The 25,400-nt window shown below is 61.2% G+C and overlaps 1 protein-coding gene across 5 annotated transcripts in view; it reads left to right on the top strand.

The window, feature by feature from the left end:
- Positions 1-25,400, top strand: part of GRAMD4 (GRAM domain containing 4) — a 66,921-nt gene that overhangs the window by 10,674 nt on the left and 30,847 nt on the right. For 2 of the 5 annotated variants that reach the window (XM_045165220.1, XM_045165218.1), the window contains 2 exons: positions 19,277-19,487; positions 22,277-22,397. In XM_045165220.1, coding sequence (XP_045021155.1) covers positions 19,277-19,487; positions 22,277-22,397 — 332 coding nt within the window. Of the gene's footprint in view, positions 1-1,788; positions 1,889-3,831; positions 3,969-15,841; positions 15,984-19,276; positions 19,488-22,276; positions 22,398-25,400 lie in introns of those variants that run through there. The other 3 variants (XM_045165221.1, XM_045165219.1, XM_045165222.1) reach the window with 3 other exon arrangements.

Raw genomic sequence — 25,400 nt, 5'->3', positions numbered from 1 at the left:
AGAGACATGGCTGCTCGCCAGCCATGGAGAAGCCTCCACGTGATGGTCTGCATCAGGCAGCCGCCTCTGCCGTGGAGGAACCGGCTGTCTTCAGAGGAGCCTGGGGATGTTGGGGAACCCTCCTCACCAGCCCAGAGGGATGGGGTGGGGCCCGGGCTGGCCGGAGGGCAGCAGGCAGACTACCTGAGGATGCCCTGGGCAAGGACCCCCCTTGGTGGGGCCAGGGGGTGTGTGTGGGTGGCTGCCCCCCACTACAGCCACCCTGGAAGGGACCACCTTGTCTCTGCTTGGCAGATGAGTGAGTGGGGGTCAGAGGGCTCCTGATGAGGGGATGGCCCACACAGTTGGGAAAGCCTCTTCTTCTTGGTTATCTGATTCAGGACTGAACTGCTGTTGTGTCAGATAGTGGACTGTGTGGTTTTGGGCCCACGTTTACCAGATCTAAATAGGGCCAGGCTGACGTCCCTGGGTAGACCCCCAGGAGGTCCGAGTCCTACCCGCCTCCCACCCCCCACGAAGGGAGGGGCGGGCCCGTGGCGTTGATGGGACACTGACCGTGGGCCCTGCGAGGGTCCGTGCCCTTGCCCTGGTGGGCCCGGCGCTTGGCCGAGGGCATCAGGGTGTGCTGGGGGGGCACCAGCTGGCGCTCGTCCCCCCAGACTCCCCACTTCGCTGACTTGAGTTGACCATCATTCTCCTTTTAAGTTACACAAGTGTGTATCTTTGATAATTAGCCCCTTAACTTTGTGATTAGAAATACGAAGCAGGGCTTTCCCTGGTGGTTCAGCGATTAAGACCTTGGCTTCCAGTGCACGGGGAGTGGGTTCAATCCCTGCTCTGGGAGCTGCGATCCTACATGCCTCAGGTGGCCGAGAAACCGAAACTTTAAAAAACAGAGACAATACTGTAACAAACTGAATAAAGACTTTAAAAAATGGTTCATATCAGAAAAAAAAAAAGGAAAAAAGCGACACCACTGAAGTGAGTTGCTGGCACTGAGTCCTTGCAGTGAGGACGCCGTGCCCAGGCCTCACGCTGACTCGGCCGCTCAGGGCGGGCCCGGCCGGGTTGGGTTTCGCGCCTGCCCGTGTCATGTTCGGCTGGGAGCAGACCGGGGGGGCCCGCCGCCTTCTCCACCAGTGGGTTTCCGTCCTGAGAGTCTCTGCATTCCTTGCACATGTGCCAAGTCATTTCTGTTGTGTCTGACTCTTTGTGACCCCGTGGACCGTGCCCGCCAGGCTCCTCTGTCCATTGGACTCCCCAGGAAAGAATACTGGAGTGAGTTGCCATGCACTTTTCCAGGGAATCTTCTTGACCCAGGGATTGAACCCACATCTCTTACGTCTCCTGCGTTGGCAGGTGGGTTCTTTACTACCAGCACCACCTGGAAGCCCTAGGCTTACATTTTTCAGACCAGCCCTCCCACTGGCTTTTGCAAACTGTCAGTCTGGTCCTCAGCCAGCCCAGGACGTGACTGGCACCATGGGAGGGTACCGCAGGCCCCTGCCTGTCACTGGGTCTGCACACACAGGCTGACCCTGCTGTGCTGAGTGTAAGACTCCTGGCAATAGAAAGAGCTGATGGTGACCTATTTATAAAGTATTTCAGAATCACTTGCATGAATATTTTGTCCTAAATTCTGTGTAATTAGAAGATACGAACCCTACTCTGGGATTATTTTTGTGCACCAACATAACCTAAATTAGAATTCTCTCCATGTCAGTTTTTAAAAAAAAAATCATTGCAACACAAACATAAAGGAATCGATTTTGTCTTCACTGTTTTCAGATGGTTACAAATACTGTTCCTGCCTGAGTAACATCGAGACCTTGCTGCCTGGTTTGTAGACCCTCGTCTTTACCCAGGGACTTCCTTGGTGGCTCAGAAGGTAAAGAATCTGCCTACATTGCTGGAGACTTGGGTTCGATCCTTGGATCAGTAAGATCCCCTGGAGAAGGAAATGGCAACTTACTCCAGTATTCTTGCCTGGGAAATCCCTTAGGCAGAGGAGCCTGGTGGGCTACAGTCCATGGGGTTGCAAAGAGTCAGACACGACCGAGCAACAAACACACACACTTCACCCAGAGCAGAGGTCAGTGTTTTGGAGATGTTTAAAAAGTCCTCATGGATTCTGACTTGAGGCTGAATTCTGACAAGCTGTGGCTGGATTTCCAGCTGCCGACTCTCTTTTTCCTCTAAACACAGCTTTAGCTACAAGTTTCCCTGCAGGCGAGCCTGCTTGTGAGCGTCCTTAACGGGAGGCCTTCAGACGGACGCAGCAGAGGGTCCGGTGGCTCTGGTCCATCCAGCAGATGGTCCGGGGGCCTCTCAGCTGCTCGGCCGCCGGACGCGGGGGGTAGGTAGCAGGATGCACTGCCCTCTGAGACCGAGTTTCTGGAGCAGAGTGTATGGGCTTCAAGGGGGCTCTTCAGGGGAGACTTGTGGGCCGGATCTTCTTTTTTTCCTGTCTTTGGACAGTAGGTGCTTTGAATCGGGGACATCACAGTCCTTGGGTCACGGTGTGCAGCCTTCTCTGGTCATGCAGGACCTCTGGTCTGTTTAGTTCGTAGCTTTTAATGTAACAGGCACCCTCGAGCTCACCACCAGATGCTGGGCCTTCTGGACTCCCCCCCATCGCTGAGCCTCAGACCTCAGCTGTGTGCCCCCAGCTCCCTCGTTTCTGGGGGCCGACACCCCCCCTGCGTGCGCCCCCTGGCCTGCGCCACGCAAGTGGTCACCAGGGGAGCAGCTCTCCTGGCTCACCGCCCCCCGGGTCATCGAGGGTTCCCTGTGTGAATGCAGAGAACCCCCGGCCTGCAGCACCACCCGGCACTGCCCCCCTGGCGGGGGTGACGGGTGATGGGCCCTTTGCCCACGGCCAGCGGCCAAGCCGGGTCTCCCGGGTCTCTGGTGTGAGATGCTCCCGCTGCCCTGTTTGTGGGCTCGTCTGGGAAAGGGGCAGCCTGGCTGGGGCCTCGCGGTGGGGAAGGATGGGCTGGCCTCCTGGTGAGGGGCCCGGCCACCCGCTGCCCTTCACACGGAGCCCAGGTCCCCGGCGGCTGGACTGGAGGGCAGGGCTCTCTGGACACGGTCAGGGTCATGCGTGCGCGGGTCCAGCGCTCCGAGAGGGGCTTGGGGGCCGAGTGGCCGCAGCGTCCCCCACACCTCCCCGGACAGGCTGCCGGGTGCCCAGCCCAGCTCCCCGTGACGAGACCCAGCCTTGCAGTCTTCCCTCTTCCATCGCAGGGATGGGCCAGGGCTGTCAGCCTGCCCAGGTGCGTGTGAGGGAGCGACGGGGGTCCGGGCCGCCTCTCCTGCGGGGTCGCGGGGTCGTGGGTCGCCTGCCGCAGCACCTGCGTGATAACTGTGGGTGCCTCACCCCTCTCCTGGGGGTGGTGGGGCCGGGCCTCCCGGAGCTCGGGGCGGGGGGCAGTGCAAGGGTGCTTGGCAGGGCTTTGTAGGTCTTCCTGGCTTCTCCACTGAGCCAGTTGGTGGGATTCTGTTCCCTTTCGGAGTTGAGAGGCTTGGCTCGGAAGGTGGCCTTGTCTTGTCCTCTCAGGGCCTTTCCCGCTGTTGCTGAGGTCTCCTGATTGAGCTGCAGGGTGGCCCAGCCGCCTCCTCAGGTGCGACTGGAAACCTGTCCGTCTGGTTAAGCCAGGCGTCCACGCCTGCTCTCCCTGAGTCCTGCCCTCCCTGGGGAATGCAGGACCAGCCCTTCCGGCCCCTCGGCCATGGGCTGGGAGGGTTCTGAAGTGGCTGCAGCCAGCGAGCAGGTGCTTTGATGCTTTGGTGCTGGTGGCCTGGCTGGGTGTGGGCACGGGAGCCCCCTGGGCAGACCAGCCCGGCTGCCCAGGGCCGGCGGATCCCGGCAGGATCGGGAGCCCGGAGCCCGCCGGCTGCCCGGGACTCTGTTTCCGTGGCATGTCCGGTTTTCCTCGAGAGGCGATTGGAGCCCCTGCGGCGCGTGGGTGAGGACGTGTGGTGAGCTGTGCTGACGCGGGTCTGGGGGAAGCCCTGAGTGAGCGCCCTCGGGTTTCTGCCGGGTTTAATTAGGACGAAAACAAGGGCAGCTGTATTTGCAGGCTACTCTTCTGGGGGCAAGTTTATAGAGCGTGGAGGTTTTTATCCATTTTACCTGCTTTTCTAACTCGTCTTTCAGATGCAGCAGGACGTGGCGTGTTCCGATGGGTATGATTTTTTAGCACATTAAGGGTTTGTCAGTGGCTGTGTTTTTGTGGTCAGGCTTTGAAAATGCTAGCGAGCCATTTGGTTCTCTTCTGCTGTGGTAGGTGGAGTCCGGGAATGTGGTGTCAGGGGGAGGTGGGGCGGGGGTGGTCTCTGTCTTGCTCATTGGTTTTCGTTGCCCGAGGATTCCAGCTGATGAGGTGTGGGGCCCTGTCTGTGCACGGCCTGATGTGAGAGACCCTTACGTCCCCTGCCCGGCCTACGATGAAGCGCTGCGACACGGGCCGTGCGGGGCCGGCCGGCTGAGAGGTGGGGTCAGGTCAGGATGCCCCGAGACTAGCGGGTCCCCAGCAGATTGGTGGAACCTGGGGCGCCAGTCCTGTGTGGTCAGTCCTGCCCTGGAGCTGCCCAGGTGGAGGGGCCCGTGTGTGTGAGCGGTCGCATCATCAGACGCTGAGCCGTTACCTTCACAGCTGCGCTCTGGGTTACCGAGAGCTGGTGTCTCCTGGTGCTGTAACCTGCGCTTCTCGTGTCTTCACTTGGTTCTCTGGACGGAGCTTCAAACGTGTGCGCAGTTGAGCTGCCTGAAGCATCGTAGCCACGTGGGCCGGTGGTTGCCGCCACGTCTGTCCTCCCGGAGCGAGGACTTGCTCTGCTTTAATCCCCCGTGCAAGAAAGCAACTGTCCGAAGGCGCTGCCCACGTGGGGCCCTCCGCTCGAGGCCGGGTCAGGAGAATCCCAGGTGCATCTTGCTACCAGTGATGCGCTCTCCCCGTGGAATTTCCTGTAAAGTGAAGTGTTGCAGTCTCAGCTGTCAGGCTCCGGGACAGCTTGTCATTTACAAGACGATTTGTCCCAGGGTCCTGCAGACGGAGGAGCCCTTTAGCCACCGAATTGTTCTTTCCAGAGCACCTCTTTTGGAAACGGGCTGTTGCACGCCTCGATGTCTCCAGATGGGCAGCTCCGGGGGCCTGGAGAACCCTGTCTCTAGCTTGTAACCATGCCCACAGGTGTTGGTTGAGCCCGGCACCCACCTGCCACTCTCCTGTGGCAGGATGTTAGGTCCCTGTGAGGGTCTCTCCTCAGGGCAGGATGGCTCAGCTCCCCCCACCCCCACCCGCAAGGCCACGCTCTCTCCTGGTGCCGAGCCTCCAGCCCATGGCCCCCCACCCCCACCGAGGAGCCTGGGCCGGGGCGTGGTGTGTGTGAGACCCTGGGCCACTTTGCAGGGCACACGGGGGCTGGGGGTGGGCATGGGGTCCAGGCCAGGCTGGCTGGCCAGCCTACTTCGCACATGTGGCCGACTCTCTGCCTCTACCCCCCACCCCTGCATCTTGGGTTATGTCTGTGGACACAGCCCCTTACTGGTGCCCAGGTTCAGCTGCTCAAAGCCTAGGGCTGGGGTCCTGGGCGCCTCATGCTGGTGGGGGTGCCCTCTGGGCACCGTGTCCAAGCTGTGCTTGCAGCCCTTCCCCGCATCCTTGGGAGAGACTGAGGGGTCTCAGGCTCCAATCTCGGAACCCCTCTGCTCATGAGTTAGCGAAGTCACCGGAAAGTCTGCTTGTGTGAGATGTATCCGTTGCTCTTTCCCGTGTTAGAAATTAAGCTAGGAGATTTACAAATGCTGATTTATCAAAAACTGCCCACTGTAATGGAGAAGGCAATGGCAACCCACTCCAGTACTCTTGCCTGGGAAATCCCACGGACGAAAGAGCCTGGTGGGCTGCGGTCCATGGGGTCGCGAAGAGTTGAACACGACTGAGTGACTTCACTTTCACTTTTCACTTTCATGCATTGGAGAAGGAAATGGCGACCCACTCCAGTGTTCTTGCCTGGAGAATCCCAGGGACGGGGGAGCCTGGTGGGCTGCCGTCTATGGGGTCGCACAGAGTCGGACGCGACTGAAGCGACTTAGCAGCAGCAGCAGCAGCAGCAGCACTGTAAACCCCTTTCACGTTATCATAGTGTATTTTTACTTTTTTAAAAAAATCACTAGTTTTCCCAAAATGGGGGAAATTAATGAAGGGGAACTGGTGGTTTTGCCTTAACGAGGTCTGGTCAGCGGAGGACGGCCGGGTTCTCCAGGCCCCACACCCATCATACCCCCACACCTGTCACACCCCCACACCCACCGGGAGGACCAGTCTGGGAAGCACAGGGTGTCTCAGGATTGCCACTCAGTAGATCTGGCCTCCTGGGTATCCTGGAAGGGTCTTGGGGACCTCCAGGCTGCTGGACCTCGCTCTGAGCAGCAGGAGAGAGGCCCCTGCTGTGCTGAGTGAGGGCTTTTTTAGCTCTTTCTCCGTTTTGTTTGAACCCTTTCTATTTCTGTTATTTTAAAACCTTAATTTTGAACCTCGTTGACATGATCTGGTCCACACACACATGAAGTCTGTTCAGAAGGGCTGAAGCCCCTGCTGGGTCTCCCTCCCACATGCCCCCTCCCCCCACATAGTCCCAGGACTCAGGGGTGCGGGGGACACCCACTCGCAAGGACCCTGCTCCAGGCAGGTAGCTGGTGCACGCTGTATGAAACGGCCTCGCTGCACGTCATTTTGCAAGCGTGAGTAGGAGACACTCCTGGAAGCGGAAGTGTGATTTCACTGGATTTTGCAGAATTGCGCTCCGCTCCACCCCCAGCTGGGGGACCCCGCCTCCTCGTGGTCTCACCCACACGCTGCGTCTCTGCCAATCTGTTCAGGAAATGGCTTCCCCGTGTAATCTTAATTTCTGTTTTTCTCTTTGTAAGTGAAGGTTAATTGCCGTTTCATGTGCTTAAGGACTGTTTGTTTTCTTTTGCTGTGGACTCTGTATATCTCTTGGCTGTTTTCCTCCAGGGCTGTTTTTCAAAGTTAGACAAATTAATCTTTCATAATATGTGTTGCAAATATTTTTCCCTGTGTTAGCATTTATATTTGACTACTGGTGGAGGCTTTTGCCTTGTGGAAATGTGTTTTTAGGGTAATCTGTCTTCTTCTTTATCATGTGTTGTGTTTCTTGCTTGGCAAGACCCTGTCCAGCCCCAGGATCTGAGTACCAACCCCCCACTCCCGGCTCCTTTGCAGCCTTCTTTATTTTACACTCAAGTCTTTGGTCCATTTTGAGTTTTTTGGGGAGGGTGTGAGATGTGGCTCCAGGGTTATCTTTCCATTTGCTGAAGGTTGTGTCTCCCTCCGACCTGGGAGGCCCCTTTGACCCCAGTTCAGTCTGGGTCTGTTTCTGCCGATTTGTTTCGTGGCCCCACCCAGTATTCACGTGCAGTCATCACACTGGCAGCTCGGGACTGTAGCTGTGTGGTGTTTTATTTATTTTTTTAATTATATATCGGCCTGTGTCGGGTCTTATTTGTGGCATGTGGGATCGTAGTTCCCTGACCAGGGATCGAGCCTGGGCCCCCTGCACTGGGAGTGTGGAGTCTTAGCCACTGGACCACCAGGGAAGTCCCTCCATCGTGTTCTACTCTGTGGCAAGGCCAGTCTGCCAGTCTCCCTCCTCGCTCGTGCTTGTCAGGGTTTTCCCGGCTGTTTGGCTTATTTCTCCTTATAAGCTGTAGACGCGGCTTGTCTTGCTTCCTCTGAAACCTTGTTATTCTTTTCTGGGGACCGCATTAGATTTATAGATTATTTTAGAGTTTGGTGTGCCCTCTCGTTTTTCCCTCCCTTTCTCTGTTTGCGTAAATATGGCAAAATACACATAATACATATGAATAAAATATGACATAAATATTGGGCGAAATATACATATGACTTGGGGGCTTCCCTGATGGCACAAGGGTACAGAATCTGCCTGCAAAGAGAGACACAGGTTTGATCCCTGGGTCAGGAAGATCCCCTGGAGGAGGAAAGGGCAACCCACTCCAGCATCCTTGCCTGGGGAATCCCACAGGCTGAGGAGCCTGGGGGTCTGCAGTCCACGGGGCTGCAAAGAGTCGGACATGACTTAGAGACTAAACGATAGCAACCGAAACATGGCTTACTGTTCAAGTGTACAGTTCAGGGACTTCCCTGGTGGTCTAGTGGGTCCACGGCAGGGGCGCAGGTTCCAGCCCCGGTCAGGGAACTGAGACCTCACATGCTGCACAGCGTCGTCACAAGATAATAATAAAGCAGGGTGTGCAGCTCAGTGGCGTTCAGTGCACTCACGCTGTGCTTACTGTACAGTTAATCTGTAGAACTTTTTCCTCTTCCCAAACCGAAACCCTGTCCCTGTTTAGCACTCGCTCCGCCTTGCCTGCCGCAGCCCCTGGCCCCCGCCGTCTGCTCTCCGTCCCGGGGCTCTGCCTCCCCAGAGCTTTGTGTGAGTGGATCACACAGTCTTTGTCCTCTGTGGCCTGCTGGCCTCACCGAGCCTGCGGTCCTTGGGGCCTCTGGCTACAGTCTGTCTCAGTGCTCCCTTCCTGCTTGAGGCTGAGTGACATTCCCTTGTTGGCAGGGACGGCCCGTGGGCTGAGGACCCTTGGGCCACTTCCTTGTTCGGGCTGCTGTGAGCTTGGGCATGCTGGCGTCTGTTTGAGTCCCTGCTTTCAGTTCTTTCCCGTCTATACTCAGACGCGGAATTGGTGGATCGTACGGTGGTCCCGGTTTTAGTGTTTTGAGGAACTGCTGCGTGTTTTCCGTGGTCTCCGTGGCTGTGGTTTATGCTTCTGGGCGTGCATGCTGAAAATCAGGTTGTTTGCTGAGAACACGGCGAACCCCCAGCCCTGCTGCTGAGTAGGCTGGGCCTCTGGGAGCCTGGCTCCCTGGTCCCACCGGCAGGTCCTGGTGGGCTGGCGGGGGTGGAGAGGGGAGACCCTGGGCCCCATCATCACTCTAGAAGCTGTGACCTCCCCCTCTGAACCTCGCTTTCTCCGTCGCATTAAGAAGGGGAGGCACAGTGACAGTAGCAGCCACGCGGATGACACCACCCTTACGGCGGAGAGAGAAGCACTGAGGAGCCTCCTGATGAAAGCGAAGGAGGACACGGAAAAAGTTGGCCTAAAGCTCAACATTCAGAAAACTAAGATCATGGCATCCGGGCCCATCACTTCATGCAAATAGATGGGTAAACAGTGGAAACACTGACAGGCTTTATTTTTTGGGCTCTAAAATCACTGCAGATGGTGACTGCAGCCATGAAATTAAAAGACGCTTACTCCTTGGGGAAAAAGTTATGACCAACCTAGACAGCATATAAAAAAACAGAGATACTATTTTGCCAACAAAGGTCCGTCTAGTCAAGGCTATGGTTTTCCCAGTAGTCATGTATGGATGTGTGAGTTGGACTGTAAAGAAAGCTGAACACCAAAGAATTGATGCTTTTGAACTGTGGTGTTGGAGAAGACTCTTGAGAGTCCCTTGGACTGCAAGGAGATCCAACCAGTCCATTCTAAAGGAGATCAGTCCTGGGTGTTCTTTGGAAGAAATGATGCTAAAGCTGAAACTCCAGTACTTTGGCCACCTCATGTGAAGAGTTGACTCATTGCAAAAGACTCTGATGCTGGGAGGGATTGGGAGCAGGAGGAGAAGGGGACGACAGAGGATGAGATGGCTGGATGGCATCCCTGACTTGATGGACGTGAGTCTGAGTGAACTCCGGGAGTTGGTGATGGACAGGGAGGCCTGGTGTGCTGCAGTTTATGGGGTCTCAAAGATTCGGACATGGCTGAGCGACTCAACTGAACTGACTGTTTATTAAGCGCTCAGTCTGCGCCAGGCCTGGAGGCTGTGGGAGGACTGAGTGAAGTGGGACAGGGGAGCGCGCTGTGCTTGTTCTCCAAAAGGTGTCTGGTAGGAAAGGGCGGGGCGTGCTGGGTCTTCCGGCCTTCACCCTCCCGCAGGTGTGTCTGCGTCCTGCACAGGTCCACGCCCGCTGGCCGGGTCAGGCCGCTCTTTCCCCTGCCCCCCACACCGTGACTCCGAATGGACCCAAGCACCTCGTCCACACCTGCCTGTGCCCGCCGAGTCCTTCTGGCTTGTGACCCCAGGTAACAGGGGCGCTTTGTCTGGGGGCATTCCTCTGTGGCCCCGGCCCCTCCGTGGAGCTGACAGCCCGAGGCGTAGCCTGAGCCCCACAGAGCTGCCTGCTCTGTGTCCCAGTTCCGGCTGCACCTGGTACACAGTAGGTGCTCATTACATGCTCCAGCAGCTCGGTCCTTCTCGTTAACCCTGACGGCCTCTGCCCCAGCCTATGTAAGGTTTTCACTGCCCGCCGATCACTCTCTGTTCCACGTCTGCTCTGGGTGGGGGGCCACGCCGAGCAGTCCCCTGCACCCGACACGCTCGGGGGGCACTGAGACCAGCTTTCCCCGTCCTTCTGCGTGGCCCGCCATATGTCAGCCCAGCTGGGAGACCATGCGTAAGGCTGGATCCCCCACCATGCTGGGCGGTTACCTGGGCGGCAGGTGTGGAAAGGACTTTTTCTGTGTCATTGGACGTGGGTTTTACAGCAATGGTGTGAGGTGAGGGCAGCCAGCCAGGCCCCTGTGCCGTCAGGCCCTGCCCAGCGCTGAGCTCCCTTTTCGCCCAGCCCATCAGGAAATGTGTGTTCCACCTTCCCCTTGCCGGGTGGTTTTCAGACGCCGAAAGCCCCTTGTGGCGGTGTGCCCGGCGGCCCTGCGCTGAGCCTGTCCGTGTCCTGGGGCTCGGTCTGCGGGTGAGTCCGGGTGGGCTCTGGAAGGACCTGTGGCCTCGTTTCCAAAAAGGAAGAAGTGTCCGCAGGCCAGGGCCGAGGGCCTGTCCCCGGGGGACTGTCAGAGGCCACGTGGGTTTACCTAAAGGGGCCAGCACGTCCCTTAAAATGCGCGGCTGTGACCCACTGATTGTCTGCCAGGCTGCGTGCCGGGCCTGCCCGCTGGCGTGGGGCCCGCGTGGGACCCTCGTCCTCGAGCAGAGGCTCTGAGGCCGGGGGCTTCCTGGGGAGGGGGGTGCATGCGCTGCAGGGCACTGGGGCCCGGGCGGGGCGGGGCGGGGCTGGCTGCTGCGCGCACGGGCACTTTATCACTGTGCTGCTTGTCTGCAGAGCAGGGGCCCTGAGTGTGGACGGGGCCTCCAGACACGGGTTATTCAGAGCTGCAGGCCGGCCCCTCTGCTCGGGTGGGATACCTGGCCCGGGGTGGGGGAGAAGACGGTGGCTCTCGACTGGGGGGGGTCCTCCTGGCCCCAGGGACCCTGGATCTGGTCCAGGCTGCCGGCCCCTCCACGGACGGCGCCTCCCCATCACCCCTGTCCTAAAGGAGGTTTGACGGTGGCGAGGTTCACGTCTGAATGTGTGATTGGCAGGTCCACTGCAAGGGGAACCGTGGTGCTGAGTGAGGGCCTGGTTCCCTGTTACGCATTGGTGGGTGATGAGGCCCATTTGAGAGTCCTTGTTCTGCTGGGCACTGATCACCTTGAGACCAGGGGCAGCCAGCTGTGACCCCATCGAGGGTTGTGTGCCCGCCGCTGCCTGTTTTTGTATATGATGTCTTCCTGGGGATGTCCCTTGCGGCCTCGTGGTTAAGGCTCTGCTCCTTTGCTGCCAGGGGCCCGGGTTCAATCCCTGGTTGGGGAACTGAGATCCCACAAAAGCCACAGAGAAAGATGGCCTTCTTGGCCCAGAGCCACAGCTGCTTTGCGCTACAACACAAAGGGAGAGCTTGCGATGGGAGGCTTGTGGCCGCCGTGCCCGAGACGCATGCCGCCCGGGTTCCCAGGCCTGCACCTTCCGTCTGGCAGCACTGTGGGCCGCAGAGCCTCTGGAGGAGAGCTGGTTCGCGGACAGCTGTGGGCTGGAGCCCCTCTCTGCTCCCTGGGGCAGGGCTCCGGTGCTGGCAGGAAGTCAGGAGAAAACTCGGAGTCCAGACGGCATTTCCTACCAGCTGGAAGGATCTCCTCCAGATGCTGAGGGCAGGGGGAGACTTGAAAGCAGAGTGCTTTCACCAGAAACGAGTGCTTGAGTGCGTTTCCTATTGCTCAGTGTGTTTATACAACACAGGTTTATGCAGACCTAAGCTTTAGGTTTTCCTCTTCGCTTTGTTTGGGTTAAACAGCTGTGTGGCCAGTGTGCTGGGCTGCTCGCCCACTCAGTCTCCTAGGCAGACGGGCCAGGGGGCTCTCATACGGCGTGAGGTTGAAGACTGGAGTGTCACCCCGTGGCCCCGGGGACCCAAGGGGGCTGGGAAGGTGATGAGCAGGGCGTGAGGGTAGTGTGCCCACCCAGCCTCCCAGCCAGTGGCCCTGCGATTGGGGGTCCCCCCAGAGGCTTGGGTCCAGTGTGTTCTTTTGGGAATTTCACCCATATGAACGAGGTGGCCTTTCCCCATGGACTGTACAGGGCATGGGATTCTCCAGGCCAGAATACTGGAGTGAGAAACCGTTCCCTTCTCCAGGGGATCTTCCCGACCCAGGGAGAGAACCCAGGTCTCTCACATTGTGGGTGGATTCTTTACCAGCTGAGCCACCAGGGAAGCCCAAGAATACTGGAGTGGGTAGCCTATCCCTTCTCCAGCAGATCTTCCCGACCCAGGAATCAAACCGGGGTCTCCTGCGTTGCAGGTGGATTCTTTACCAGCTGAGCCACCAGGGAAGCCCCTTGGTCGTCTCAGGGACTCTCAGTTTGACCTCTGCCTCCGAGCTGTGCCAGGGAAGCAGGAGGGCGTCTGGGGACACGGTGTTCCCTGAGCCCTGCTCCTCTGTGGCCACAACCGCTCGAGACAACGAAGGGTCAGGGCAGTGATGTGTTGGAGCCGCTCACGTGGGCCTGCAAAAGGCTGCCTGTGAAGGTGTCAGGAAACCTGTGAGCTGGCCGCTAGTGAGATGAGTGTGTGAACTCAGATAAACTATGTCGGAAGCAGAGGGGTGAGTGCTGGAAGTTGCTCCCTCCCGGATTGTGTGACCAGATTATGGTCCTGACGCAGTTGGCGTCTCTGGGGTCTGGAGAGTGGGAATCGCCTGGGTGGTTACCGGGCAGCACGGCCCACCACGTGCTCATGGGCTCCCAGACGTCCCTTTGGTGGCTTGAAGGACAGCCGCAAGGGAAGCAGTCACAGTGTGGAAACAGGGATGCGCCGCATGGGGCCTCGCCTCCCTTTGCGTTGACTCTTTGGACGTGGGAAGGCAACGGTGAGACGCTGGTTCGTGGGTGGAGGTTGAGGCATGGCATCCACATCCACGGCAAAGTGAGGAGGCCCCTCCCATTGAAAAGCAACTGCTTGCTTCTGCGAGGATGTCTCTTGCGTCCTGGACCAGCAAGTTGGCTTCTGATGCGTGGCCTCCCTTCCCACCTTGGTTTGTCCTCTTAATGTAGACAAGCATGTCCAGCAGCCGACATTCATGCTGGAACCATGCTCGTTGGTCGGTCGCGGTCCTGGTTGACCTGGCCGGGAAGGATTTCAGCAAGAATCAGTGAACCCGCCCCTGGGCGTCTCTTGTTTTTACGGAGTTCCCGGTGAAGAGTGTTGAACGTTTTATTACTGCTTGTAAACGTGCAGCACATGCCTTAGTCACCAAGATGAGAACGTCTGTGCGTCTGTGCCCAGAGATCCTGGGGGCGGGGTGGGGGGTGGCTCACCCTGACCCCGCCCCACCAGCCCTCCTGCTCCTCCCGCCTGGCTCTCCCGGGCCCCTGTGGCCCCAGCGGGGTCACAGAGCCAGCAGGACCCAGGCAGCTTTCCTGTTACAGCACTCAACGCTCCGCCCCTGGCGTGGGGACGTCTGGCTCGACTGTGTAGGAGGAAAAGCTGCCGAAGAATTCCACCTCCTCCCGGAGAACCTCCCAGGCTGTTGAAACCTTGGACTTAAGCGCCGTTAAGTGTTCCCGGATTTGGGGAGCGCGTGATTCCCCAGCCTCGAGGGCAGAGTCCACGGCCTTGCTGTGAGGTCCCTGTGGCTGGGCGGCTCCGAGCGGGCAGGCCTGGCCCTCCTGGCACCCAGGACCCAGTCGTGGGGGCCCCATCCCCGCCTCACTGAACAGCCAGCCCATGCCAGCCCTGCTGGGACGGACCTGGTGCCTGCGGGACCTGCCCTCGGGCATGTGTTCTAACCACTGGGGCTGGGGGACAAATCCTAAACCAGGGAGCTAGCCTGGACCAGACAGGCAGGCAGAATTTGGGGTGGGGGGGATGTACTTGGAGCAGAAGGAGCCAGTATGGGGACACCCCAGACCGGGAAGTGCTGGGCCCCAAGGTAACCAGTGTGGTGGTCAGAGGACCCCCGAGGGGTCAGCAGGGCTGAAGCCCAGTGTCAGGGAGCAGGCAAAGCCCCGGAGGGGTCTCAGTGGGTTGCTGCAGACTGTATGAGGTGTGTGGGCCAGACCCGGCTTGGGGGAGAGGGAGGGAGGAGCACAGCTGTGGGGCCCAGCTTGGACATGGGGGCCCCCGGCTTGAAGATGAGGGGTCCCTGGCTTGGAGGTGGGGGCCTCTGGCTTAGAGGTGGGGGGCCCTGTCTTACAGATGACCCCCCAGCTTGGAGGTGGGGGCCCCTGGCTTGGAGGTGAAGGCCCCCCTGCTTGGAGGTAGGGGCTCCCGGCTTGGAGGTTGGGGCCCCCGGCTTGGAGGTGGGGAGCCCCCGGCTTGGAGGTGGGAGTCCCCAGGTTGGAGATGAGGGGTCCCCGGCCTGGAGGTGGGGGGCCCCAGCCTGGAGGTAGGGGGCCCTGTCCTAGAGATGACCCCCCAGCTTGGAGGTGGGGGCCCCCGGCCTGGAGGTGGGGGCTCCCGGCCTGGAGGTGGGGGCCCTGGCTTGGAGGTGGGGCCCCCGGCCTGGAGGTGGGGGCCCTGGCTTGGGGGGCTGGGCTCGCTGTAGACAGCCACGGTCACGTGGTCAGGAGCCTCTTCCGGGTTTGACTTGAGCGGCTGGTGTTCAGGTGTCATTGAGGGGAGGTCCATGGAGGCTCCCGCTACTGATGAACGTCCTCACACAGTAGGTCAGCGGCCAGAGTCCAGCCATGGGAGGCTGGTGGGCAGGGAGTCAGCTGAGCATCTGAGCGTTCAGGGCCCTGCCGACAGAGGCATGCATCTGGGTGAGGGAGTGGCTGCCCTGCCAGCCTCGAGGTTGGGGGAACCCACGGGCCCTCGGTGGAAGCCAGTGTCGAGCTCTGCATGGGCGGGGGGTGTGGTCACCGTGCCTCCCGTATCGTGGGCATCCAGACTGCTCCGAGGATCACCCAGCATGGGGCCCCCGGGCTGGCTGGAGCTGCGTGCAGGATGGGGTCCCGGGGGCTCGTCTTGCAGGGCTGTGGGCCTCTGGGGCGCCTTCCTGGAGGACGGAGTCCTGGCAGAGGGCCGGCCGGTTGGCTGGGGCTGGCCTCGCTCGACATCTGTGACTCCCCGGGAATACGGTTTAGGACAAGGGTTGCTGCATTTGGGGAACAGACATCATTTATCCTGGGGTCAGCGGAAGAGCCGCCAGGTGACGGAGGGTGACGCCAGGCCCGGGCCGAGCCTGCTGTCTGAGCGTGGCCGGGGCGGCAAGGAGCACGGCTGGGACCCGGGACACGGCGCACGCGGGGCTGGGAACCGCTTTTTTCTGAGTCTCAGGCTGGTGGGGGAACTAACGTCCTTTGTGGTTTCCAAGTCCAGTGTTCCGCGGACAGTGCGGCCTTTGTGTGTCCAGGAACCATTCAGCGCGTTTCCAGAGCAGCATGCTTTGTGTCCGGGGGCCAGCACTGGGCTCGCTCCGGCGTCCCGAGGCCCCGCAGCGCAGTGGGCACCGCCCCGAGCGGGGGTGGCGGCCGGGCTCCAGCGCCAGGCGCCCCCTTGCCCTGTCTCCCCGTGTCTCCCCGTCCCGCCTCTGCGGCTGCAGGGCCTGGCAGGTGTCGCAGCTCTGAGCGTCTGCTTCTGTGTGGAGGTACGAGGGGGGCCCCTCTGGGAGCCTCAGGGGCCGGGGCGCCACGTCCCGCTCTGAGGGCGGCTGCACCTAGAAGGCCGGCCGTGCGGGCATCTGGCCGGGGGCCTTTGGGTGCCCAGGGGAACCGTCTGTGGACGCAGGCTTCCTCCCCATGGGCCCTGGGGAGTGCGGGGTAGGTGTGCGGGGACCGGGGGCTGGTGCATAAAGGGGAGGCTGGGGGAGCTGGGGCGGAGTGGGACACATGGCAGCACCCAGACGGAAGGAGCGGGACGGTTTGTGGAGACAGTGTCAGTGACGCTGGCTTTGCGGGGAAGCCTTGCTCTGGGTCATGCTTCGTGCCTGGCTCGCTCCGGCTTCCATCTTGCTGGCCATGGACCATGGCCGTGCCAGTCTCCTCCCATCGTCATTTCAAAGCTGGGGAGGACTGAGATGAGATGGTCCTGGGGTGGGGTGGGCTACCCCTCAGCCTTGGGGGTGTGGGTGACGGGCAGAGCACCCCTTCCAGCCGGGACCCGCCTTGAGGGGTGGTCAGGTGTCCTGGCACCTGGTCTTGGTCTAGCAGCTGTGTGAGCCCAGGGGCCTGGAGGCAGGGCGGTGGGGACCCCTGCCCTCCCCAAGGGCGGATGTGAGCAGGTTAGGGTGAGCTGGCGCTGCAAGGAGGGGCCCCGCTGGGTGGGGTGAGGGGCGTGCAGGCTGGGCACCTGTGAGCGGTGTCCTGATGGTGGTGGGGTGGATCCTCGGCGCTCTGTCCCCCTCCCCGGGTGGCCTCCTCATTTGCTTGCTGAGTCAGGAGGGAAGGCTGCCCGGCCTGCGGGGCGGGGAGTCCCAGGACTGCCAACGACCGGCGAGGAGGGAGGCTTGGCTGCGGGGACCCCCCCTGCCACCGTCTGCCTGCTCTGTCTGGTGCTGGGCGAGGAGGGGTCCCCCTGGGTCTTTTTGAAAATGGAAGAAAGGAGGTTTTACCTGGTGGTGCGTCCCATCCCTGTTTGCTTTGATTTTTCAAGTTAGAAAAGCAATTTTAAAGGGCATGTGGAGAACAGTTTTGCAGCCTCTCAGGAGCTCCACCCAGGGTCCCGTGTCATTTGTGGGGGTGCAGACGCCTGTTGTCCGTGACGGTGACCTTGGGCAGCAGCGCTGGTCACCACTCTGAGGCTCCCGGGGACGTCCGTGCACCCCACTTGGCACCCAGCGCTCCCGGCCGGCTGCGGTTCAGCCCAGACAAGCTCCCTGTGCCGGATCTGTCCCGGGACACATCTCCAGACGGGGACCCGGTGGTTCCCAGGGCGTTGGAGTCCCTGCTTCCTGTGGCCTCGGCCACATCGCTGGCTCTGTTTCCTTCCTGGTGAAGTTAGAGGTTTCTGCACGAGGACTGGGTGACGCCTGTTGCTGAGATTCCTCCTCTGCTCGGCGTGGGGGGGCGGTGGTTTGCACGTCTGTGTACCAGGGTCCTCCAGTCTTTACCGATTTGTGCAAGTTGTCTCACTACAGAGATGCGAGTTCACACATACCGCTCTGCTCCACGTGTCTCCTGTTTCACTGCGCTTTTTAAACAAACGTCAGTTTACTTCTGTCTGGTTGACTGAGTTTTTTTTATTTTAAACTTTGATATTTTTTTCCCCCATTTCTTAATGTAGACCATCACCCCCTCTTTAGGAACTTAAGTCTTCTCTCTCTGTCTATTTTTTAAGTTTTCTTAACCTTTTAGTTCTTCTGGAGTTCACAGCTCCTTCATGGGATAGCTTCCCAGATGGCTGGCCCCCTGCCCCCATCCTGCCGGATTGGGCCACACCGGGCCAGCTCAGGGTTCCAGAGCCCGAGAAGCCCCTGTCCCAGGAGCACCTCCAGCCCTGCCCCTGACCGGCACGGCCTCAGCTGTCCGTGAAGACCAGAGCTGGCCCTGGCTCGTCCTGACCCGGCTCTCGCGGGCGCCCACTGCTCGCAGGCTTTGTCATTTCGAGTGATGATGCCGGGGATGGCGGCGGCCCTTGGAGGGTGGGGCAGGCGTGCAGGGCTGCAGCCGGGCACCCTGGGCGGTGCTCTACTGAGGTCTAACGGCTCCAGGCCCGCACCGTCCAAAACAGGAAACGCTTCTCCCTGCTGTTGTGGTTCTGCGTGGACTGTTCCCAGTGGGGCGGTTTGGGGTGGATCCCGCCCTACAGGAAATCACCGAGCTGTTTATCGGGTCCAGGCTGAGTGTTGACACCTGGTGTCAACTCGAGTTCTTGGGATCCTCTGGCCGGATCGGTGCTCACTCCCATCGGTGTTCATTCTGTTTCAGAGGTGGAATCTGGGGCTCAGAACGGTGGGAAGTGGAGGACTTGAGCCTGGGCACATTCAGAGCCCCTGCCCCGTGGGGAACCGGGGCCTCTTGTAGACCTTGGGGGCCGGGGAGCGTGTGATGGGGGCTGAGGCCGTGGGCTTCAGCGTGAGGTTGCCTGGATGTGCAGAAGGGCTGCCCACACCCCACCCCTGGGCTTTCCTGGGGTTGGGTCAGAGATGTGGGGAGCGGGCACCCCACTGCACATCCGTCCCTGGTGTGCATGCGTGCTGGACATACACGTCTCCTCCGTGCCAGCACACATGGCCCCCCCACCCCCGCCCAGCATGATCCCCCACCTGGCCTTTGCCGCCCTCGCTCCAGTCTGGTGAAGGGGGGGGCTTCTGTGACTGCAGCCTGGGGGCTGTGCCAGGAAGACCTCTGGGACCCAGCGAGGCTGAGCTGGTCCTGAGTTGAGTCAGGGCACCCAGGCAGGCAGGAAGGGGTTTCGGGCCGATGGGGCAGCCTGGCTGTGTGCCTGGGAGCGAGGGTCAGGGGTCAGAGGGACTGACACCCAGATTCCCTGCGTTCTAGTGGCTGTCCCGGGCATGCGCGTGGCTGCGCTTCCTGACGGGTCGTGGGAGCTCGGGAGGGTCAGCGCTCCGCCCTTCTTCCCGCAGTGCCCCCTGCCCCCGCGGGGTCAGCGGCTCCCCTGCAGCTCCAGGCTGCCTCCTCTTGGTGCTGGGGGTCCCACTGGGGGACAGGGCTCCCTTCTCCCCTGTGGGGTGCAGAGGGCTCAGTGACAGGGGCCCGAGCTCAGTGGCCGGCCCAGCTGGGTGCAGGTGACCGAGGCCCCAGGCTCGCGGGCAGGGGGGAAGTCTGTGGGTCCCTGAGTAGCGGGCCTGGCTGCTCCCCGAGGGCAGGGCCGGGTGGCAGCCCTGGGCTGGGGCCTGGAGCTGTCTGTGGGGGATGGTGTGGCTGCAGGCGGCCGGCCGGTGACTGACCGTGTGACCTTGCCCCCCTTGCTGTCCTGCAGGGACCCCGAGCGTCATGTTAAGGTGAAGCAGAGGGGCTCAGTGCTGAACATGCTAAGGAAGCTGGACAAAATCAGGTTCAGAGGTCACAAGAGAGATGACTTCCTCGATCTAGCCGAGTCTCCGAACGCCTCGGACACCGAATGTGGAGACGAGATTCCCCTGAAGATCCCTCGGACCTCGCCCCGGGACAGCGAGGAGCTCAGGGACCCCGTGAGTACCGAGTGTCCCCCAACCCCGGCCGCGCAGCCCAGGTCTCGGGGCCCCTCGTGGGACGCTGGCACTGTCCCCATCCTCGGGTGCCAAGCCCAGCGTGGCCTTGGGTGGGTGGACTGTGACCTTCCCAGCTGGTCAGACGCAGACGGGGCTGCTCCGCATCTCTCCCCACCACCCCCAACCTCCCTGGTTGGGGCCCATGATCAGATGAGGGTAGTTTGTCCGGCAGCAGGATTTCTTTTCCTTCCTTGGTTTTTTGGGTGATTGGCAAACTTTTCATGCAGAAGTGATGCCAGGGCCCCAGCCTGACCCCCGGGAGTCTGACGCAGAGGGTCGCAGGGCGCTGTCTGGAAGCCGTTGGCCCGGCCCGAGAGCAGCACCTTTGGCCACCTGGACATCCCAGGGTGCGTGTCACTGCCCTGGCACCTGGCTGAGCCCAGGCTGGGCCTCAGGAACCCAGCTGGGGACAGTGGCCCCTGTGGGCTAGTCGTGGATGCCCTTTCCGTGGCTAGCAGATCTCCTCAGTGGGGCTCAGTGGCTCTGGTGTGAGCAGGCCCTGCTGACCTCTGGAAGCTTCTGTTTGGTCAGCGGGCAGGCAGCTGGTGGGGCATGTTCCCCCAGTCCCCTCCCGGCCAGGGGTGACGGCTGGCTCCCTGCTGTGGGGACAGCTGCCCTCATCTCCCCATCGTCAGCGAAGAAGCCCAGAGCCCCCCTGCCCCACCAGCTGTGGACAACCCTGCCCCCGTGGACCCCAGGGCTGGTGGCCTGGCGGTTCCTCCCTGAGCACCTGGGCTAGGCTTTCCTTGCAGGAGTGGCTGTGAGCACCCGCCTGCCTGGCCCCGTGTATTATTAATGCTTCATAGCAGAACAGGGACGGGCTCGCCTGCTCCTGGCGGCAATGAATAATTCATCAGCACTGCCTCCTAAGAGCCAGCATCCGATCAGGCGGGCTGGAGCTGCGGAGCCTGGAGGGCAGCGCCCTGCCTGGGCATGGCCTCTGTTCCTCCGCCCCCAGGTCGGGGATGGGCTGGGGCCTCACTTGCTGTGTCTCCTGGTAGGCTGGCAGCATCTACTGGGAGGGACACCATGGGGGTCACAGGCCTGTCCTGGGAAAGGGGCGCCTCCTGTGGGGGTGGGACCAGCCGGCCAGTGAGAGCTCAGGGCGGGGCAAGCCCAGAGCTGTGAGTACAAATGACTCTCCAGGCTACCTCCGCAGTCCCAAGGGGCTCTCTCTCTCTTTCTCTCTCTCTCTCCATGGGGGGGACGGGCCAGCATCCCACAGCGGGTCACACTGTCCTTCTTGTCACCTCTGCCCCTGGGACCCTGGGTCACTCCCGCGAACCTCGTGCCCATGTGGCCTGCGCCACCGCTCCATGCAGGCAGGTCGTGTGTCGTCCTGGTGGAAGTGACCAGCGCCTCCTGCAGGTGCGCCCCGTGACCTCTGCTGTCCCCTGAGGGCCCTTGGCTCTGAGCCGGCCACAGCCGTGTGATCCCAGCCTCCCTCAGACCCGGGGGCCCCGAAGGGATCTGAAAGCTCCGGGACAAGTTCCATACGGGCTTAGTTCCAGCTGCTTGGAGACTGACCCGCTTTTCAGCCCTCTGAGGACGCGGGCTCACGCGCCGGGCCACTCTGCCCCCCTCGGTGGGGATGTTTCTGATGTGGTGAGCCCAGCATCCGGATCCATGCAGGGCCACCTTCCCAGGCCGGCCTCTGCCCTCCGCCCTGGGGCCTCCACCTTGTTCGCTGAGGCCGGGGATGGGCAGGGGAGGGGCACCGTTGTCCGCGAGGCGAGTGGGCGAGCAGGGCGCGGGGGGGCCCTGCCTCTCGCCTGCTGCCTAGCCCTCCTGTGCCTGCCCCTGCCAGGCCCAGGGGGTGGGCAGATGAAGCCGGCCTGGTCCCTGCCGTCTGGGAGCTCGTGCTGCGGTAGCCAGAGCAGCTGACGGTCCAGGAGGTCAGGGGCCAGGACAGGGCAGCCCCGGGCCAGAGTCTTAGTGTCTGCTTCTCCCTCCTGGGCTGTGGCCCTAGACGAGATGACGTGTGCGGGAGTCGGTCACGGACCACGTCTGGGCTGGGTGTCCCCTTCCTTCTATACCCGTTTTGGGAGGGACCCGGAGTCAGATGGCCCTGTTGCGTGGCAGGGTGCAGTTGTGGGGTGACCAGGGGAGTTTCCAGGACGCCCCGGGCAGGCCTGGCAGCACCAATAGATGCGCCCCTCGCCAGCGGGCAGCGGCAGCCTGTAACCGGAGCCTGCCCTGAGTCTGGCGGGACAGCGGGGGGTGGCTTTAATGAGCCGCCGTGGGCCAGGACAGGGCCCTGTTTGGAGTTCGCTCCCCTTGGAACCTGGCATGCGGAGGCGCCCTCCCCGGAGTCCTGTTGCTGAGGCTCCCCGGGCGCCAGCCCAGCCCCGTGGCTGGGCCGCCCTCCTGGGAGGTCAGCGCGCAGGCCGGGGCAGGCTTCCACGAGTTCCTTCCCTGTGGTCTGAGAGCTGTGCTGTGACCCGTCCAGAGGCTCAGCGGCACACTGTGGTTTTAGTTTGTCGTTTCTGGACGTTGGCCTCGCCGGGCCCGAGATGTCTCTTCCCCGGCAGGTGAAACCGAGGTGAACTGATGCAGGGTCTGAAACAGGGCCAGTGCCTTCCTAGGCCGGGGGCGCTCTGGGAAGCGGCCTTTCCAGACCGCAGGGACCTCGGGGTACCCCGAGGTGCCAGGTGATGAGAGAACCAGGTGACGTGGATCCAGGGTGCTTCCAGGCAGCTCTGAGCTCTTTCTTGGGGTTCTCCTTCTAGGCTGGTCCAGGGACCCTCATCATGGCTGCAGGAGTCCAGGACTTCAACCGGACAGAGTTTGATCGCTTAAATGAGATCAAAGGTCACCTGGAAATCGCCTTATTGGAGAAACACTTCTTACGTGAGTACCTGTAGGGCGGTGGGGGGGGTGGGGGCAGCAGGCAGAGGGGACAGTCTTGCAGGAGTACAGCCGGGTCACACAGGGGTCACAGCAGGTGCTGCCAGGCTAGCGGAGGGGACAGGCGTGGCCCCGCGTGGACGTCCCCACACGGCCCTCGCCTCCTGAGTCTGAATCCCGTCTGCGTGGCTGCGAAGTCTTTACTTTCTAGGACAGACGAGGGGAAGGAGTAAAATGTCCCCAGAAATTCTCATCATTTCAGAGTCTGGCGCGCTGCTGTGGTTTATCAGAATCCATCAGAGGTTTTGGGGGTGGTCTGAAATTTCCTGTCCTCTGTTGCTCCTCTCTCCACCCCTCTGTCCTCCTCCTTTACAGACGAGGAAACAGAGGCTCCAGAGCCGAGAACAGTGGCCCTCCTGGTGGGTTAAGTCCTCCGACTAGTGAGGGAGTCAATCCAGGCAGACTCACCCTGAAGCCCACGCATGTGGCAGGCTGTTTTCACAGCTGACCCCAGCATGGGGCTGATGCGTTTAGGGGGAAAACCACAGAGGGAGAGGGAATTAGCTTTGCCCCTTGTGCCCAGAGCCAGGCATGTCCAAGTCACGAGCAGAGCCGCCTGGGCCCCAGGCGGAGGGAGGGTGCAGGGCAAGGCGCCTCGCTGCCGGGTCCTGCCCGGCCGGGGTCCCCCTCTGATGGGAGGGACCAGGCACGCGGTGCCCTTGCCCTCTGTCCCCACGCGCCCTCTGCCTGTTGTTCGGTGTCTCCCTCGTGTGTGTGCTCAGCGTGGTCTGAGCTCCAGCTGTGGGCACCCCGACTCCGCAGCCCGAGTCACCCGTGCAGTGTGCGGGACCCCTGGCCGGCACACGCCCTGGTGGGAAGGCTGGGGGCTGGGCCTGCCTTCTCCTCCTGGGAGGTGGGCCATGTGGCCCTCACTGCCTCTCCGTGCACTGTCTGCCACCCAGGTGCCGCCCCGGCTTCCCCCAGGCCCCTCTTCCTGGTCAGTGACTCCTTGGGCACGCACGTGCGTACAGGGCCTGGACTCCATGTGTGCGCCTGCCTGCACCCCGCCGGCCAGCGCTCGCCCGCCCGCAGGGTCTGAGCCCCAAGACTGAGCACTCGGTCTCTGTGGGAATCTGAGGTTGTGGCCGGGGAGACGGGGCCAGGCGGGGTCCGTGGGCGCTGCGGACCGAGAGCAGCCTGCCTCGTGCGGTCTTGTCCCTGTGACCTCGGTCTGTGCTGAGCTCCCCCAGCGCAGCCGCACGAACGGAGGGGCAGCCAGGCTGTCTCTCCAGAGCGGAGTGGGCCTGCCGTGTGGTGGCCGTGCCGGGCGGCTCCAGGTGGGGAGTACCCGTGGGCGATGCTTTGTGCAGTTGCCTCTCGTGGGTCCAGCGGAGGAACCAACAGAGCCAGGTGCTCCCCAGGGCAGGGAAGGGTCTGTGAGCATCCGCCTGGGAGGTGGGCCGCCTGCTGGGGTAGGGGCGGCAGGAGGTCTCCAGGAGAAGGGGTTACCAGGCAGGGTGGGTGGGGAGAAAGCGTCCATCAGAGAGGTGGGGGGCCAGGACGGCTATGATCCCCAGGGAGGCCCACACGGGGCTGAAGAGCGGAGAAGAGAAAAGGCTGACTGGGTCCGGATTGGTGTTGCTTGGGCCGGCCCTTGTGCTCTGTCCCGAGTGTTTTATCAACAGAGAGAAACGCCAGGTAGCTCGTGTCGTAGAAGTGCGGAGCTCCACTTTGATGGCCAGGGGTAATGATGATGGGCGTTTTTAAAAATAATCGTTTCCTTGGCTGCGCTGGGCCTTCGTTGCCGTGTGTGGGCTTTCTCGAGTGGTGGCGAGCGGGGCCTCTCTCTGGTCGCGGTGCGTGGGGATCTCGCTGCAGTGGCGTCTCTTGCTTTGGAGCACAGGGGCTCAGAAGTTGTGGGGCAAGGCATGCCAGATCTCAGTTTCCATCCAGGGATCAAACCCGCGCCCCTTGCGATGGAAGGGTGGAGTCCTAACTGGACTGCCAGGGAAAACCCTGATTATATTTTAAAAATGAGTTAGGGCTTCCCTGGTAGCTCAGACAGTAACGAATCTGCCTACAATGCAGGAGACCTGGGTTTGACCTCTGGGTCAGGAAGATCCCCTGGAGGGGAGGGCATGGCAACCCACTTCAGTGTTCTGCCTGTAGAATCCCCATGGACAGAGGAACCTGGTGGGTTCCCCACCGTCCACGGGGTTGCAAAGAGTCCGACACTACTGAGCAACTAAGCACAGCCTTGCATCACAACTAAAAAATCAAGTTTTTCTTGAATAGCATCAGATATCCAACTTACGCTCAAACTTCCCCAGTTGTCTGGTCATTTTTAGGGCAGTTCTCTGAAATCACAAACAGGGCCTGTTAGTTGTGGTTGGTAGGTGTATCTTGCCCACCCTGGACCTTGCTCAGGGCATCCCCACAGTCCCAGCACGGGAGCCAGCGTGTCCTCTGTCCCTCAGTGGGGGTGGGTGATCTTGCGGAAGGCCCCCTCCTCGGTGGGGGTGGGTGGGGGTGATCTTGGGGAAGGCCCCCTCCTCGGTAGGGGTGGGGGTGATCTTGGGGAAGGCCCTCTCCTCGGTGGGGGTGGGGGTAGGAGGTGCGGAAGGCCCCCTCCTCGGTGGTTGGTGGGGGTAGGGGGTGTGGAAGGCCCCCTCCTCAGTAGGGGTGGGGGTGATCTTGGGGAAGGCCCTCTCCTCGGTGGTTGGTGGGGGTAGGGGGTGCGGAAGGCCCCTTCCTTGGTGGGGGTGGGGTGATGTTGCAGAAGGCCCCCTCTTCGGTGGTGGTGGAGGTAGGGAGTGTGGAAGGCCCCCTCCTCGGTGGAGGTGGGTGGGGGTGATCTTGCGGAAGGCCCCCTCCTCGGTGGGGGTGGGCGGGCTGTGGTGGGTGTGTGTGCTTCCTTGAGGCCGTTTCTCTTGTGTATCATGACCTGGTTGTCATGATGGCTTCCGTCCATCTTCTCATTAGAGGTTGTAGATGGTAGTTTTCGAC

This window comes from Bubalus bubalis, chromosome 4 (genome assembly GCF_019923935.1).
Source record: "Bubalus bubalis isolate 160015118507 breed Murrah chromosome 4, NDDB_SH_1, whole genome shotgun sequence".
Classification (NCBI taxonomy): Eukaryota; Metazoa; Chordata; class Mammalia; order Artiodactyla; family Bovidae; genus Bubalus; species Bubalus bubalis.
The sequence above is the reverse complement of the archived record's forward strand: the minus strand, read 5'-3'. Positions and strand labels throughout refer to the sequence as shown.